At 56.7% G+C, this 12385-nt stretch overlaps 1 protein-coding gene across 3 annotated transcripts in view; it reads left to right on the top strand.

The window, feature by feature from the left end:
- SLC12A5 (solute carrier family 12 member 5) overlaps window positions 1-12385 on the top strand; it is a gene marked incomplete at both ends in the record, with an annotated part of 36224 nt that overhangs the window by 1095 nt on the left and 22744 nt on the right. For 2 of the 3 annotated variants that reach the window (XM_082643528.1, XM_082643529.1), the window contains one exon: window positions 12110-12204. In XM_082643528.1, coding sequence (XP_082499654.1) covers window positions 12110-12204 — 95 coding nt within the window. Of the gene's footprint in view, window positions 1-6617; window positions 6670-12109; window positions 12205-12385 lie in introns of those variants that run through there. The other variant, XM_082643530.1, reaches the window with a different exon arrangement.

Raw genomic sequence — 12385 nt, 5'->3', positions numbered from 1 at the left:
TCGCTTGAAGTGGCCCCAGCGCGGGGAGGAGGAAGAGCCTCCCTGGGCCGCCAGGGGTCGCTGCTGAGCCGCAGGTGAGCTCACCCTGACCCCAGCAAAACTAAGCACCAAAAAACCCTTTAGGGGTTTATTTGGTGAACCTCTGCATTGGATAGATGACCAAACTGAGGCCTGTATTTCAGCAGGGCTCCAGTCCCGTGAACCAACCGCCTCCTGGACGTTGTCATTCAGATTTTGGGGGGCTCTTTCCTTTCTTCATCTTTCCCATAATCTGCCCCTTTTCTCATTTTCAGGAATGCCTTACCATTCTTACAGATTTAAAAGTCAGAGCTCTAGAAGCCATTCTCAACGCCCCCTTTTCTCTTCCCACCAGATCTCATTGGTCCTCATGTCTTGGCCACTTCACCTTCGAAACTTATCCTGAATCTGGCCACATCTCTCCTCCTGTCATCATCACCCCGGTCCAAACCTCTATCATCTCTCACGTGGCCATGACCACAGCCTCCTCACTGGTCTGCCTTTCTCCAATCCTGTTCACACCACACAACGCCCCCCGCCCCCCCATCGCTTGTAGGATAAATGGCAAACCCTTTAGTCTGTCATTCTAACCCTTCCCTCATCTGCTCCTGGTATACCTGTCCATGTTCTCCCACCTCCATTAGCCAGGGAAACTCCTCCTCACTCTGTAAGTTATAGCTCATTTAACCTTTTCTGAAAATCTTTTTCACGTTCCCTCACTTCCAGGCAGAGGCAGACATTCCTCTTCTGCCCGACCACTGCCCTATTATAGCCCACGTCCCAATGGATGGAAATTATTTACTTGCGTGTCTCCTACATCTCAAGGGCAGGGGCCACATCCTTTTAACTTTGTGTTCCGAGTACCAAGCCCATAGCCTGGCACTTAGTAGGTGCTTACTGCTCATCAGATGAGAGGGGGAGTGGCTGTAGACTCCTGCTTCCCCTACCTTGCCTTCTCTCCTGTCATTCCCCACCCCCTGGCCTGAGAATAAGATGGCTCGCTCTCTTATCCCAAGGTGACTGTTCCGTCTTTCCATTCCCATTTCCAAGCCCTTGCAAAATGAAGTAAAATACAGCTCCCAGTGTTGGGTGTGCAGGTGTGTGTGCAAATTGGATGTGAATCTGGAGTGCTGTGGGCTTGTGGCAGAGGCGGTGTGTGTGTCTTTGCATGTCTTGAGGGAGAAGCATCCCACGCTAGCTCTGTTGACCTGTGGGGCAGTCAGTGAGTCAGTGCTTACGTGTGTCATTGTATGCCAGTGTGTTGATTGGCATGTTGATGTGTGTATTTCTGTGTCTATCTGTGGGATGGGTACCTGTGTGCATGAGTTTACTGAAGTTTCATCTTGAGAGTAATTTGGGGATTTTTAATCTCTTAGGCCCTGAGACAGCCTCCAGCACCTCTCCTTGGTAGGTCACTATGTGGGGAAGTGGACAAGGGCTCCCTAGGGGAACATAAAATCTGCTGGTATCTTTCCCACAGCTGTTTTTGTGCCAGTGCTCTGGCCCCAGGGGGATGCTCTCCCCACCTGTTGTCATCACCCAGGCCCCTTAGGGAGAGATGGCAGCATGTGGAAGGTGGGGGAACGGTTGGGGGAGGGTTTGTAGGTCATTTACATACAAGTGTTATCTTTCATTCTGGACCCAGGGAGTGGAGCTTGCCCCTGGAGGTGCTTCCTGCTGCCAGGAGATCAGCTATAGGTGGGAATGCGACTTACAGGGCAGGAAAGGAGCAAGTCAGAAGGTGATCCTTGAATCTACCACTAACACTGGGCGGCAGCCCACATGCCTCAGTTGCCTCATTTGTACCATGGGAAGATCGATGGTGACTTGGCTGGACAGAATTGAACCTGGGACCAACTGTTACAATTCTGAGCGACTCCCCATCCCTTTGCACCACTCCCTGCTGTGCCTCAGTTTCTCATAGAGGAAGACAGGGCACTGGGAAGAGCGCTGGGCCTGGTTGAGACTAACAGGAGTTGGGATGTGTCCCCATGGAGTAAGGGGCAGCCAACTTATGCTCGGGGGATGGAGCAAGACCACAGTGTAGCCTATCCACTCTCTAGCACGGCCTCTGTGGTGTGGCCTTGGGCACATTGCTTCCCCTCTCTGGGCCTCAGTTTCCCCATCTGTAGTATAAAGAAGTTGAACAGAAAGCTACCTGCAGGTTCTTCTAGCCATAAAAATGCTCAGATTCTTTGATGATCTAGAAGAGTGATGTTCTCTACCTCCCCCATACCCAAACCTCATGTTTCAGTCTCTTTATCTGTAAATTGGGAAGAATGACACTGAATTATTGGTAAAAACACCTGATCTGGAGATCTCCAGCCTATCCAAGGAGTTCTCCAGTCACCCACTCCTCAAGCCAGGACTCAGAACCTCACGGCCCAGTACCTCAGCCCAAGGTGAGGCCTGGAAATCTCCATGGCAACAAACTGGTTATGAACGGGGCTGTAGTTGCCATGGTGATGGGCTGCTCTCTCTCTCTCTCTCTCTCTCTCATCCCCCTCATCTCCCCTCCCCTCTTCTCAATGAACCAGAGCGATCTGTGGGCACCAGCTCTCCAGGTGGGGTGGGGATGGGGGGGGTACAGTGAGAAAGGGGTCCTGATTGAGAAAGAGGGAAGATGGGCTGAATCTGTAGAGGAATGAGGGGCTGTTGGGGTGCCATTTCCATGGTGACAGGGCTGCAGCCTGTTAATTAAGACCCCTGGTTACCACGGAGACGATGGTGGTTGACGTGTCTGCTGCGAGCCCTGTGTGTATGGGGTGTGCTCTGTGCCGGACTCGTCCATTCACTGCAAGGGTCTGGGGTCTGGAGGACAGGGCCTGCAGGTGGGGGAGAGAAGAGTGAAGAAAGGAGTTCAGGGCCTTGGCTCCATGAGGCCAGAGCTGGGGGTGGGTGGGTTAGGCCGTAGGGCTAATGATATAGAGACAAAGATGGATAGGGATTAAGCCATAAGGAGGAATACCGTGCCTGCCTTTCATGGAAAGAGGACCCAGTCAGGTGGCTCCAGTTTCTTCCAGTCAGCTCCTGGTCCTGATTCAGTGGCTGGGGCCCTGGGCTGCAGGTCAGGAAGCCAGACTCTAGTCCCCAGTCTGCCACAAGTTCACCTCATGGAGAAAATTTGTACCTTTCCATTTCTAGACTCCAATTTCCCCATAAATGAGGACTGATTAAAAAAATAACTTACGGGCCTCCCTGGTGGCGCAGTGGTTGAGAGTCCGCCTGCCGATGCAGGGGATGCGGGTTCGTGCCCCGGTCTGGGAGGATCCCATATGCCGCGGAGCGGCTGGGCCCGTGAGCCATGGCCGCTGGGCCTGCGCGTCCGGAGCCTGTGCTCCGCAGCGGGAGAGGCCACAACAGTGAGAGGCCCGCATACCGCAAAAAGAAAAAAAAAAAAATAACTTACGAAGTTCCTTCCAGTTCCCAAATCCTGATATTTAGGAGGCAGCTTCCCTGATCCTTTTTCTCTCTGAGAAGCATAAGGTGGGAGGGGAGAGGAATTTTAGAGACTCAGAGTTTAGAAATAAGACCCTGCCCAGCTCTGCATCTCGTGTTGCTTTAATGAGAAGATTCCCCTGGCCCTAGATCTTCCAAGGGCTCTGGGTGGGGGAGCGGTGCTGAGCTGGCAGCCATGTTCCTGGGGCTCAGAGCTGAGGGTCATCTTACTGGCCAAGGCCAGGCTGGCAGCGCAGGAGGTGCCTGCAATGTGTTTTCTGAAAGCCTCACTGCAGAGGGTTGGCCTGAAGCCAGAATAGAGATCAGTCTTCTTGAGAGGTGTGTGGGGGGGTGTGAATCAAAGGACTGGGGTCTCCCCTTGCGGCTGTCTCTTCACTTGGTCTTGTCTCCTCATGAAGAGCTCCCTGGCTTTAGTCTGAGATAAATTGAGAGAGCCCTGAGAGTTTTGAGGGTGGGAAGAAGGCCCATGGATTATGCAGCCTAACCCTTTCATTTTATAGATGGAGATACTCAGGCCCTAAGAGGACCTCAGTTTTGCCCAAGGAAACACAGAGTTTGAGGGCAGAGGACAGACAGCACCAGTATCTCCTGAATCCCAGATGCCTTGTGAGATAGGAGGTCTGGTGAGGGTGGACAGATGGGATACCCAGGGGAAGAGGATCACCCCTGCCTCCTTCACCTATACTCCCTTGGGATCTAGCTTTTCTCCATGGGCGGGCTCAGTCCCTGAGCAGCCAGGGCTCCGGACCACAAATGAAGAGAAATACCCTCAGGGGAACATCCCAGACCCGGGATTGCTGAAAAATCTCAGTATTTATTTCACAGCACTTCTCAAACAAACATACTACATATTTTACTATATTACCTGTCTCTACAGAGTAGCAGAAAACCATAATGGTGGTGGTGTGTGGAGTGCTTAGAAATTCTTGCACACTGGTCTACCCACCTGCAACCCTTTAAACCTCTGTCACCAATCCAAACTCACTGCACTTTTGTGTGTGTGTGGTTTTCTCTCTGGGAAAGCCAAGAGGACCAATTCTCACACCTGGTCTGAATACCTAGCTCTCCACCCTAAAGAGTCCTTCTGGCGTCCATAAAACACAGTGGCAGGGATAGCTTACAGGTGGATCCCTCAGAGGGCCCCTTCAGTGAGCTGCTGAAGACTCTGTGGTTGACCCAATCTGAAGCCACTGACAAATATGCGACAACGGAATCCGAGCAGTGGGCCCTGTCCATGGTCCTGAAAACTCCCATCCTAGAACTGGGCCTCTGGTCGTGTGGACAGTTTTGTTTTGTTTTGTTTTTTAAGGATCCTTGAAGGTCTCTGGGCCCACCTCCAATTGCAAGCTGAGAGGCCGCTCCAGCTGCAGGTCTGAAGTCTGAGCACAAGAAAAGGGAGAGAGCTCATCTCCCACCCAGTCCCTGTTCCTTTCTTAGTAGCCAAGGATCAGAGGCCACTGAGCAGTTTGGATATGACTGCATTCTTGTCCCTTCTATTGGAGGCAGGACCCATTTAAAAAGAGGTTATGTTGAGGAAAAGAGTCCGAAACTGGAATAAGGGAAACTGGATTCTAGACCAAGTTCTGCCATTCACTGGCATAGTGTCCACAGGCAGTCATCTTTCCCCCACCCTTTGGGCCTTAGCTTTTTCACCTGTAAAATGAAAGCTGTGCATTAGCTAAGATGATTGACACGATCCTTTCCAGCCCTGGAACTCTCCTGGAATTTAGAGGGCTAGTGTTGGAGGCTTGGGTGAGTCTGAAAATCATTTCCCCTTGATCTGCTCCCCTCTTTGGATGTTTAGGTTTTTCCAGGGACTCAAAGGGTCCAAACCTCTGATGCCGCTTCCTGAGATCTCTCCACCCCTGGCTCAAGCCTGGATTCTAGGGGTGCTGAGGGGTCCCAGGACAATCAAGCTTCTAGGGGACTGGTGTGAGGGGAGGGGGAGGAACACAGAAAGCATGTCAGTTCTGGAATCCTCAGAAAGCAATCCTGGATTAGGGGATTAGACACTCTCGCCCCAGGAGAAAATCTGGTCCCAAACGACAGGCGGCCTCATTCTCCCCTCCCCCACTCTGTTCCTGGCCAGCCTCCGACCCGCCTGCCCTCCCTAAAGGCTGCACCATCCCCAGTGGGGAGTCAGCACTCCCTGAAACCTCACTGCTGCCTTCTCTCTTCCTCACCACCTCTCCTTCCCAGGGTCATTCCACAGTCAGAGGGTCCTTGTCTTTGCGCTCCAGTGATTTGCCTCGGAGGTGAGATGCTAAGACTTCCATCAGTCTAAGCACAGTAAAGTGTTCACTGCAACTCCTCAGATGCATGCCTCCCATTTCAAGACAGGGTGAGCCAGACAGTTCAGTCAGTGACCCTGAACCCCACGGGGGCAGCACAGTGCTTCGGGTAAAGGCTCTGGCCTCCACACATCCCTAGCTCCAACCTCTTGAACGGTGATTATGGGAGAGGGTCTGGTTCTCCACCGTTCTTCGGGGCTGGCCTTCCCAGCTTTGCAGACAGGCTCTCCAGGGACCCATATTCCATGGCGCCCTACCCCTGCCGCCTCAGCCCCCCTCGTCTTCCCTCTAGGGGGCGGATGACCCTCGGCCAGGCAGCCGCTGCGGGGCCGCCTCCCCGCGGCCGCGACCTAGTTCCCTGCCGTTATTTTTAGGGCGCGGGATGGCACCTGCCCACGTGCCGGCCCCGCCTGCGCCGGAGAGTGGGGGGCGGGCGGAGCTACGTCTGCTCAAGGGAGGCGAGGTCCCCATCCCCCGCAGCACCCTCTCCATCCCACCCGCGCAAGCCCCCAGTTTTCGTGCGAGGGGGCCTCCAAGAGCGCACTGCCCGCCCCTCGTCCCCTCTTCTTTCTCCCTCCCGCGCTCCCCCCGCAAAACCCCGCCGGTGGCTCATGCCTCCTGCATACGGGATGAGGCGAGCAGCGCCGCCGCTGAGAGGGGGCGCGCGCGGGTGTGAGCGTGTGTCCGTGTGCGAGTGTGTGTGCGCCGGGCGGGCGGGCACTGCAGCTTCTTCCTCCGTGGAGCGGAGAGCGAGAGAGAGCTAGAGCGAGCGAGAGAGCGGCGGAGGCAGGCAGAGGGGCGCGGGTGAGGCGCCGCAGCCATCCCCGGGCCCGGCGCCGCGCCGCCACCATGCTAAACAACCTGACGGACTGCGAGGACGGCGATGGGGGAGCCAACCCTGGTAAGCAGCGGTCCGGGGGCGGCGAGGAGAGGAAGCGGCTCTGGGGTTAGAGGCAGAGCGGGGGCCGCCTCCTTCAGAGGAGAGGCGGGGATTGACCGGGGCGGTGGGCGCCCAAGGCGGCCTGGAGCCCAGCTCCATTGGAATGCGCCAGGCACTGTACGAGGTGCTGGAATGCGCCGCGCCCGGGGACAGGGCTGGGGGCCAAGGGGCTGCCATTGCCCGCGGCCCGGGGGCAGACGTGGGGTAGCTAAGCGGGGGAGGCGGTGGGAAGGGGCTGGAAGAGCTAGAACGGGCTGACGTGTAGCTCGACGGGAGGGAGGAGGGCTCCTTTTCCCGAGGAGGGACCCTGGCGTCCTGGCGCAGAGCGCGGGGGTTGCGGGGGGCGCAGTCTGCGGCAGTCCCTCGCTCTGAGACTTCCAGCTGAAAGATGGGGGGAAGGTGCCTATGGGGGGATTGGAGCCATATGACAGCCCCCGTCCGGCTGCGGTGTCTCCTTAAGGGGTCACTTGATGCGGTCCGGGCCTCCTCCCCCAAAGCTGCCCGGGGTCCGACCTCAGACCGAAGCGTACCCCTTCCGGGGATTTTCAGCTCTACTTTGCGGAATCTCCTTCTCCCTCGCGTTCCCGTGGGTTCGGGACGGGAAGCAAGATCGCCCTCCTTTCTTCCCCCTTTCCCCTTCCTCTGGGTACCCTGGCATAGCAGTGTGGTTTCAAGGGCGGGGCAGGGGGGAGTCTTTCCAGTCAGCTCTGCTAGCTTCCCCAGTGAGGCTTCGGGAATGGGGTCCCAGCGGCCGAATTCCTGGCGCCGTGGCGCGGACACTGCGGACGCGCTGCGGTGGGTGCGGAGACTCGCTAGGATCCGAGGGGCTTGGAGCGAGTCCGTTCGCGGCTCCCGCTCTCCTCCGCGCTTTCCCTGCTCCGAGGTCTGCGAGGCCAGCCACCCCCTCGGGCTCTCGGGCCCCCCGCCTCCCCCCCACCGCGGTCTCAGCCACCCAGCACGGCTGTCAGCCGCCCCCAGCCCCCACCCTCCAGCGGCGCTGCGTCCCTTGCGCACTAGCGCGCCTCCCGCTCTGGCTGTCTGCGCTCAGCGCCTCAAATGCTCCCATGGGCATTGCTTGACCCTCTGGGCCGAGACTCCCGCAGACCTCCCCCAGGGATGGCCCAAGGCTGAAAGAGCAGGGTCTTCCAGGGACTGGCAGCCTGGCCTTGAAGTCCTCCGGATCCTGGGTCCAAGTCAGAGCCAAGGGGCCGCTTGGGAAGTCTGTGGACACCAGGGTCCCCGATCCTTTGTCTGACACCCCTTCTTCCTCCCTGAGGCTGAGTACGGGTAGGAACTACTGGCTGCCTAACTCATCCATCTCCACAGTGACCCTGAGGTTACCTCAATCCGCAGCCGCCCTCCTCCACAGCGGGCTTAGGCTGCGGGAAGGAGGGGGTTTGGCAAAGTCGAGTCCGCAGCAGGGCCCGGCATCCCGTCGCGGTTCCTAGGGAACGAAGGGGGGCCATGTCCACCTGGGATCCCCTTCAGATGTCACCACTCTGAGGAGGGGTCTCTGCTCCCGCAGACACGGGGTATGGGTCCAATCCCCCAGTCCCTGCTTTCTCTACCCTGAGGATGGCGTCTATACTGGGCGCCATGGGATTTCCATGGGATATCACGTGGCCTAGAAAAGTGGCCTGTGTGTGTGAAGCAGGAGTCAAACTAGCAACTCCCTCAGTTCTACCCCCTCCCCATAAGTTTCCCAGACTCTGAGTGTAGCAGGCTCGTGGGGAGACTTTCTCCCTAGATATCAGTGTCCAGGATCTGGAACTAGAGTGGCCAGGACCTGGGTCTGGCATTTTGGGTCCCAGAGAGAGAAAGAAGGCCTCCCAGTGGTGCCTGGAGACGATGATAGGCGGCTCTAAGGACCTACTGGGCTTGAGGGAGGACCACCAGACCGAGAACCACTGGCATCTCTGAACTTAGGTTCTTGGAAATGTAGGAGGGGACCTGGGTCCTGACCTCGGGGAGGTGGGAATGACCAGAGTAAGAAGGCTCCTCTGGACTAAAGGACACAAGGATATCGTCTCTGGCCCCCAGGTCTCCTTTCCTCTTGGGGTCTGACGCCTTCCCCTACTCCCCCAGTCTGGCTTGGGGATTCCCCCAGGCCTGGCCCCAGGCCCCCAGGGGAGGCTCTTTAGCCCGCGCCGCTAGCCTGTTTCCTCCCCGGGAGCTCTGGCCGCCGCCGCTTAATTGAAAGCCGATTCTGGCGGAGAGCTCCCAGGGGGCGGGGGCGGGGGCCGAGAGGGCTCAGCCTCAGTCTGGCCCTGCCTCTCGCGTGCGCGCCGCACGGCGCTCTCCCATCATCCTGACTCCCGGCTCTGGGGAATCAGGACGAGTTCCCCCTTCGTAGTCCTGCTCCTCTGAGAACTCATGAAGCTCACCCCTCCCCTTCAACCGGTGTTCCAGGGAGGGGACGAAATCAGCCCTGGCAGACGAGACCGGGCGCTTGGCGTCCCACCCAGGCGGCGGGTGGAAAGGCGGGACCCAGGACAAGCCTACGAACCGCCCCCTCCCCTGCCCTCATCTCGGGGCTGGGATCCGGCCGGGAGTCTGGCTCCGCGCTGCGCGTCACGTTACATAAGCCGCTGCGGGCGCGTGGCCGGCTCTGCCCCGCGCGGCGCTCTCTGCTCGCGCCGTCGCCATGGAGACCGGCGCGGGGCTGCTTAGATGCCGGGTCTCGGGCCGGGACGCCCCCCATTCCCGCCCTGCGCGCGTCCCGAGCCCCCACGAAGGAGGAGGGGAGGGGCTGTGAAAGGAATGGGGGGCTCTCGTGTCTGGCTGTCCTGCCCCTAAGAGCGGACGCTGTGGAGCGAGGCACCCAGTCCCACAGGAGACAGGGCCCCTAAAGCTTGCTGCTGGGGAAGGCGTGTGGGATAGGGAGCCCAGGCTGGACGCGGTACCACGTCTATTAGTAATCGTATTGTAACAGTAACGGCACTAGCTACACTTAGGTGCCAGGCACGCCCAACAGGCATTATTTTGCTGAATCCCCACAACAGCCCTATGAGTTAAACACCATTATTATCCCTTTGCAAAGTAGGAAACTGAGGCTTAGTTTAAGTGACTTGCCCAACGTGTCGACACGGCCACCAAAGTTGGGACTGGAACCTAAATCTCCTTGGCTCCAGCCTGTTTTCTTAACCATTAAGAAATTTCTTCTCACCTCATCCCCCTTCAACCTCTCTAGTTACCACCATAGTGTGGCAGGAGAACACGAGGCATCTTGCCAGCATCTTAGAAGGAGGAGGGACCCACCTCACTTTTATATCTCCTTTTCTCTGGCCCCAAACAGCTCTTCTGAGACGCTGGGGGTCAGGAAGGGAGCCTGGGGGAATTCACCTCCACAGACTTTTTCCTGAGCACCTATTACATGCCAGGCTCCCACTGGGAGGACCGGTCTGCGAGTCCCAGGAACCCACATATGTGAGGAGAAGAGTGAGCTGGTGGAGGCCCCTGTTGGGAGCAGAAGTTCTTGGCTTGATGAGTGAAGTGGAGGTGGTGACAGGAGACGGTGGTGGGTTTCCCTAGAGGATGTGAAGCATCACTTCCACAATTTTGAGTCGGGGTGAGGTTGGTTATAGCAGGTCATGCTCTGGGGATGGACCCTGGCTGAGAGATGAAGGAAGGTTTCCAGGAGGAGAGGATGGGGAGGATTTGGGGAGATGGGGAAAGAGAGAGGGATCAGGAGATGAGGGGAGAGGAAATTCAGAATATGTAGGGCCTCAACTTCACTTCTGTTTTGGTCATTGGAGAATTTCTCCGGAGTCCAGAGACATGTCTACTGCTGGAATTCAGCCCTGAAACTGAGAAGGTGTGATGGCTGGAGCCAAGGGAGTGTGTCTGTGGAGGGCCCCTTATATCTCTTTGAAAGGACCCTCTCCTTAAGGCCCTAGAGACTTTCTTCTTGGGTTATCTCCTCCAGGCACACAGTTTCATACACTTCCTACACGCCTTTTCATGGGCTACTCCCATGTCTTCCTCCTGTCCGGCCTCTCTCCTGGGCCCCAGACTGATCCGTACATCCAAGTGCTTCTGGACATATTCACTTGAGTGTCCTATAGCGCCTCACCAGCAATCAAATTCAGCAACTTCCCCACCCCCAATCTCCTTCTTTCCCCTGTTTATTAAATAGCACCATATCCACCCATTTACCCATGCTAGAAACCAGGCCTTATCCTAGATTCCTCCTTCCCACATCCTCCAATATCTGGCATAGAAATGTGTGCCAATTATTCTGGAGTCTATTCATTGTTCCACACTGCTTCTGGTCTGGGTATCATTGGCCCTTGCCCAGATTTCTGAAAGTCCCTAACTAGCTTCTGTATTCTTCATCTAAAGGCCAGAGCAATTGCTCTAAAACACAAATCTGTTCATGGTATTTTTTTGCCTGAAACTCTTCAATGGCTTCCCATTGTCCTCTGGATGAAGTCCAAAATCCTTAGCATGGCCGGCTAGTCGTTTAAGGACCTGGCCCAGAGTTACCTTCCTAGCCTCATTTTTTTTACATGCTACTCCCCATCCTTGCCCCCCACCCCACCGTACCCCTTCCTTAGACTCCTGCCGGGTCAAGCTTCCTCCAGCTCCTCTAACCCATTCCTCTCACTCTCACCTCTGGGCCATCGAACATGCTGTTCTGCTGTTCTATCTGCCTGGAACACCCTCCCGCCTCCCTCCCAGTCTAGCTCTTACTCATCCTTCAGTTCTCAGCCGAAACGTCACTTCCTCTGGGAAGCCTTCCGTGACCTCCCAGCCTGGGCTGAACGCTTCTCCTGTGTTACCACAGCTCTTCTTTCATATTCTACCGTGGACCTTATCACTCTGGGTTGGAAATTCCTGGCTGCTGGTTTATCTCCCCTGCCTTTGGGTTCCCTAAGGGCTGGGATGGTGTCTTATTCTGTGTTTTACTCCCCCACGCCCATGCCCACACTGGCACACAGGAGACATCCAGTAAATACGTGTTGACTGAAGATGAATGAGGGACACAGGAGATGCCAAAGGGGGTCACTCTTCCAAGAGGTGGAGTATCCTTGGGGCCTCAGCTGCAGTGTTCTCTGCCTTCCCCCTAGGAAAGAGCATGCTCCCACCCCAAACACCAGGATGGGCTAGTTATGGTCAAGGAGGGGACGCTGGAGAGCCTAGGGTGCCCTGGTGAATGAAGTAGGACCCCCAAGAGAAGGGAGCACTTCTACGTTCATTAAATACCCGGTACGAGCCAGGGAGCGCACCAGGCCCTTCGTATGCGCTGTCAACTAAAATTCTGCAAGGGAGGTGGTATTAGCTCCAGTTTTCCAATGTGCAGACCGAGGTTCAGAGACTTAAAGTGGCCACTCAGCTGGACGTCCAGGTATGTGGGCCACAACCAGCTGGCGCCAGGCCCCTGACTCCTCCGCCTTCTCAGGTGATGGCAACCCCAAGGAGAGCAGCCCCTTCATCAACAGCACCGACACAGAGAAGGGGAAGGAGTATGACGGCAAGAACATGGCCCTGTTCGAGGTGGGTCGCTAGGGGAGCTGGGCCTCCACCCGCAGCTCACCTCCCCCTTCGTACCCTAACCCCCTCCCTCCCTGTTCTCCTTGCCTGTTCCTCCTCCTTGCTCATCTCATCCCAGCCTCAATGGTTTGCCCTCCTGGTCCGCATCTCTCTTGGCCTCCTACCGTCTAGCACCGCCCCCACA

The sequence above is a fragment of the Mesoplodon mirus genome (genome assembly GCF_964341445.2).
Source record: "Mesoplodon mirus genome assembly, chromosome: 15".
Lineage (NCBI taxonomy): Eukaryota > Metazoa > Chordata > Mammalia > Artiodactyla > Ziphiidae > Mesoplodon > Mesoplodon mirus.
The sequence above is the reverse complement of the archived record's forward strand: the minus strand, read 5'-3'. Positions and strand labels throughout refer to the sequence as shown.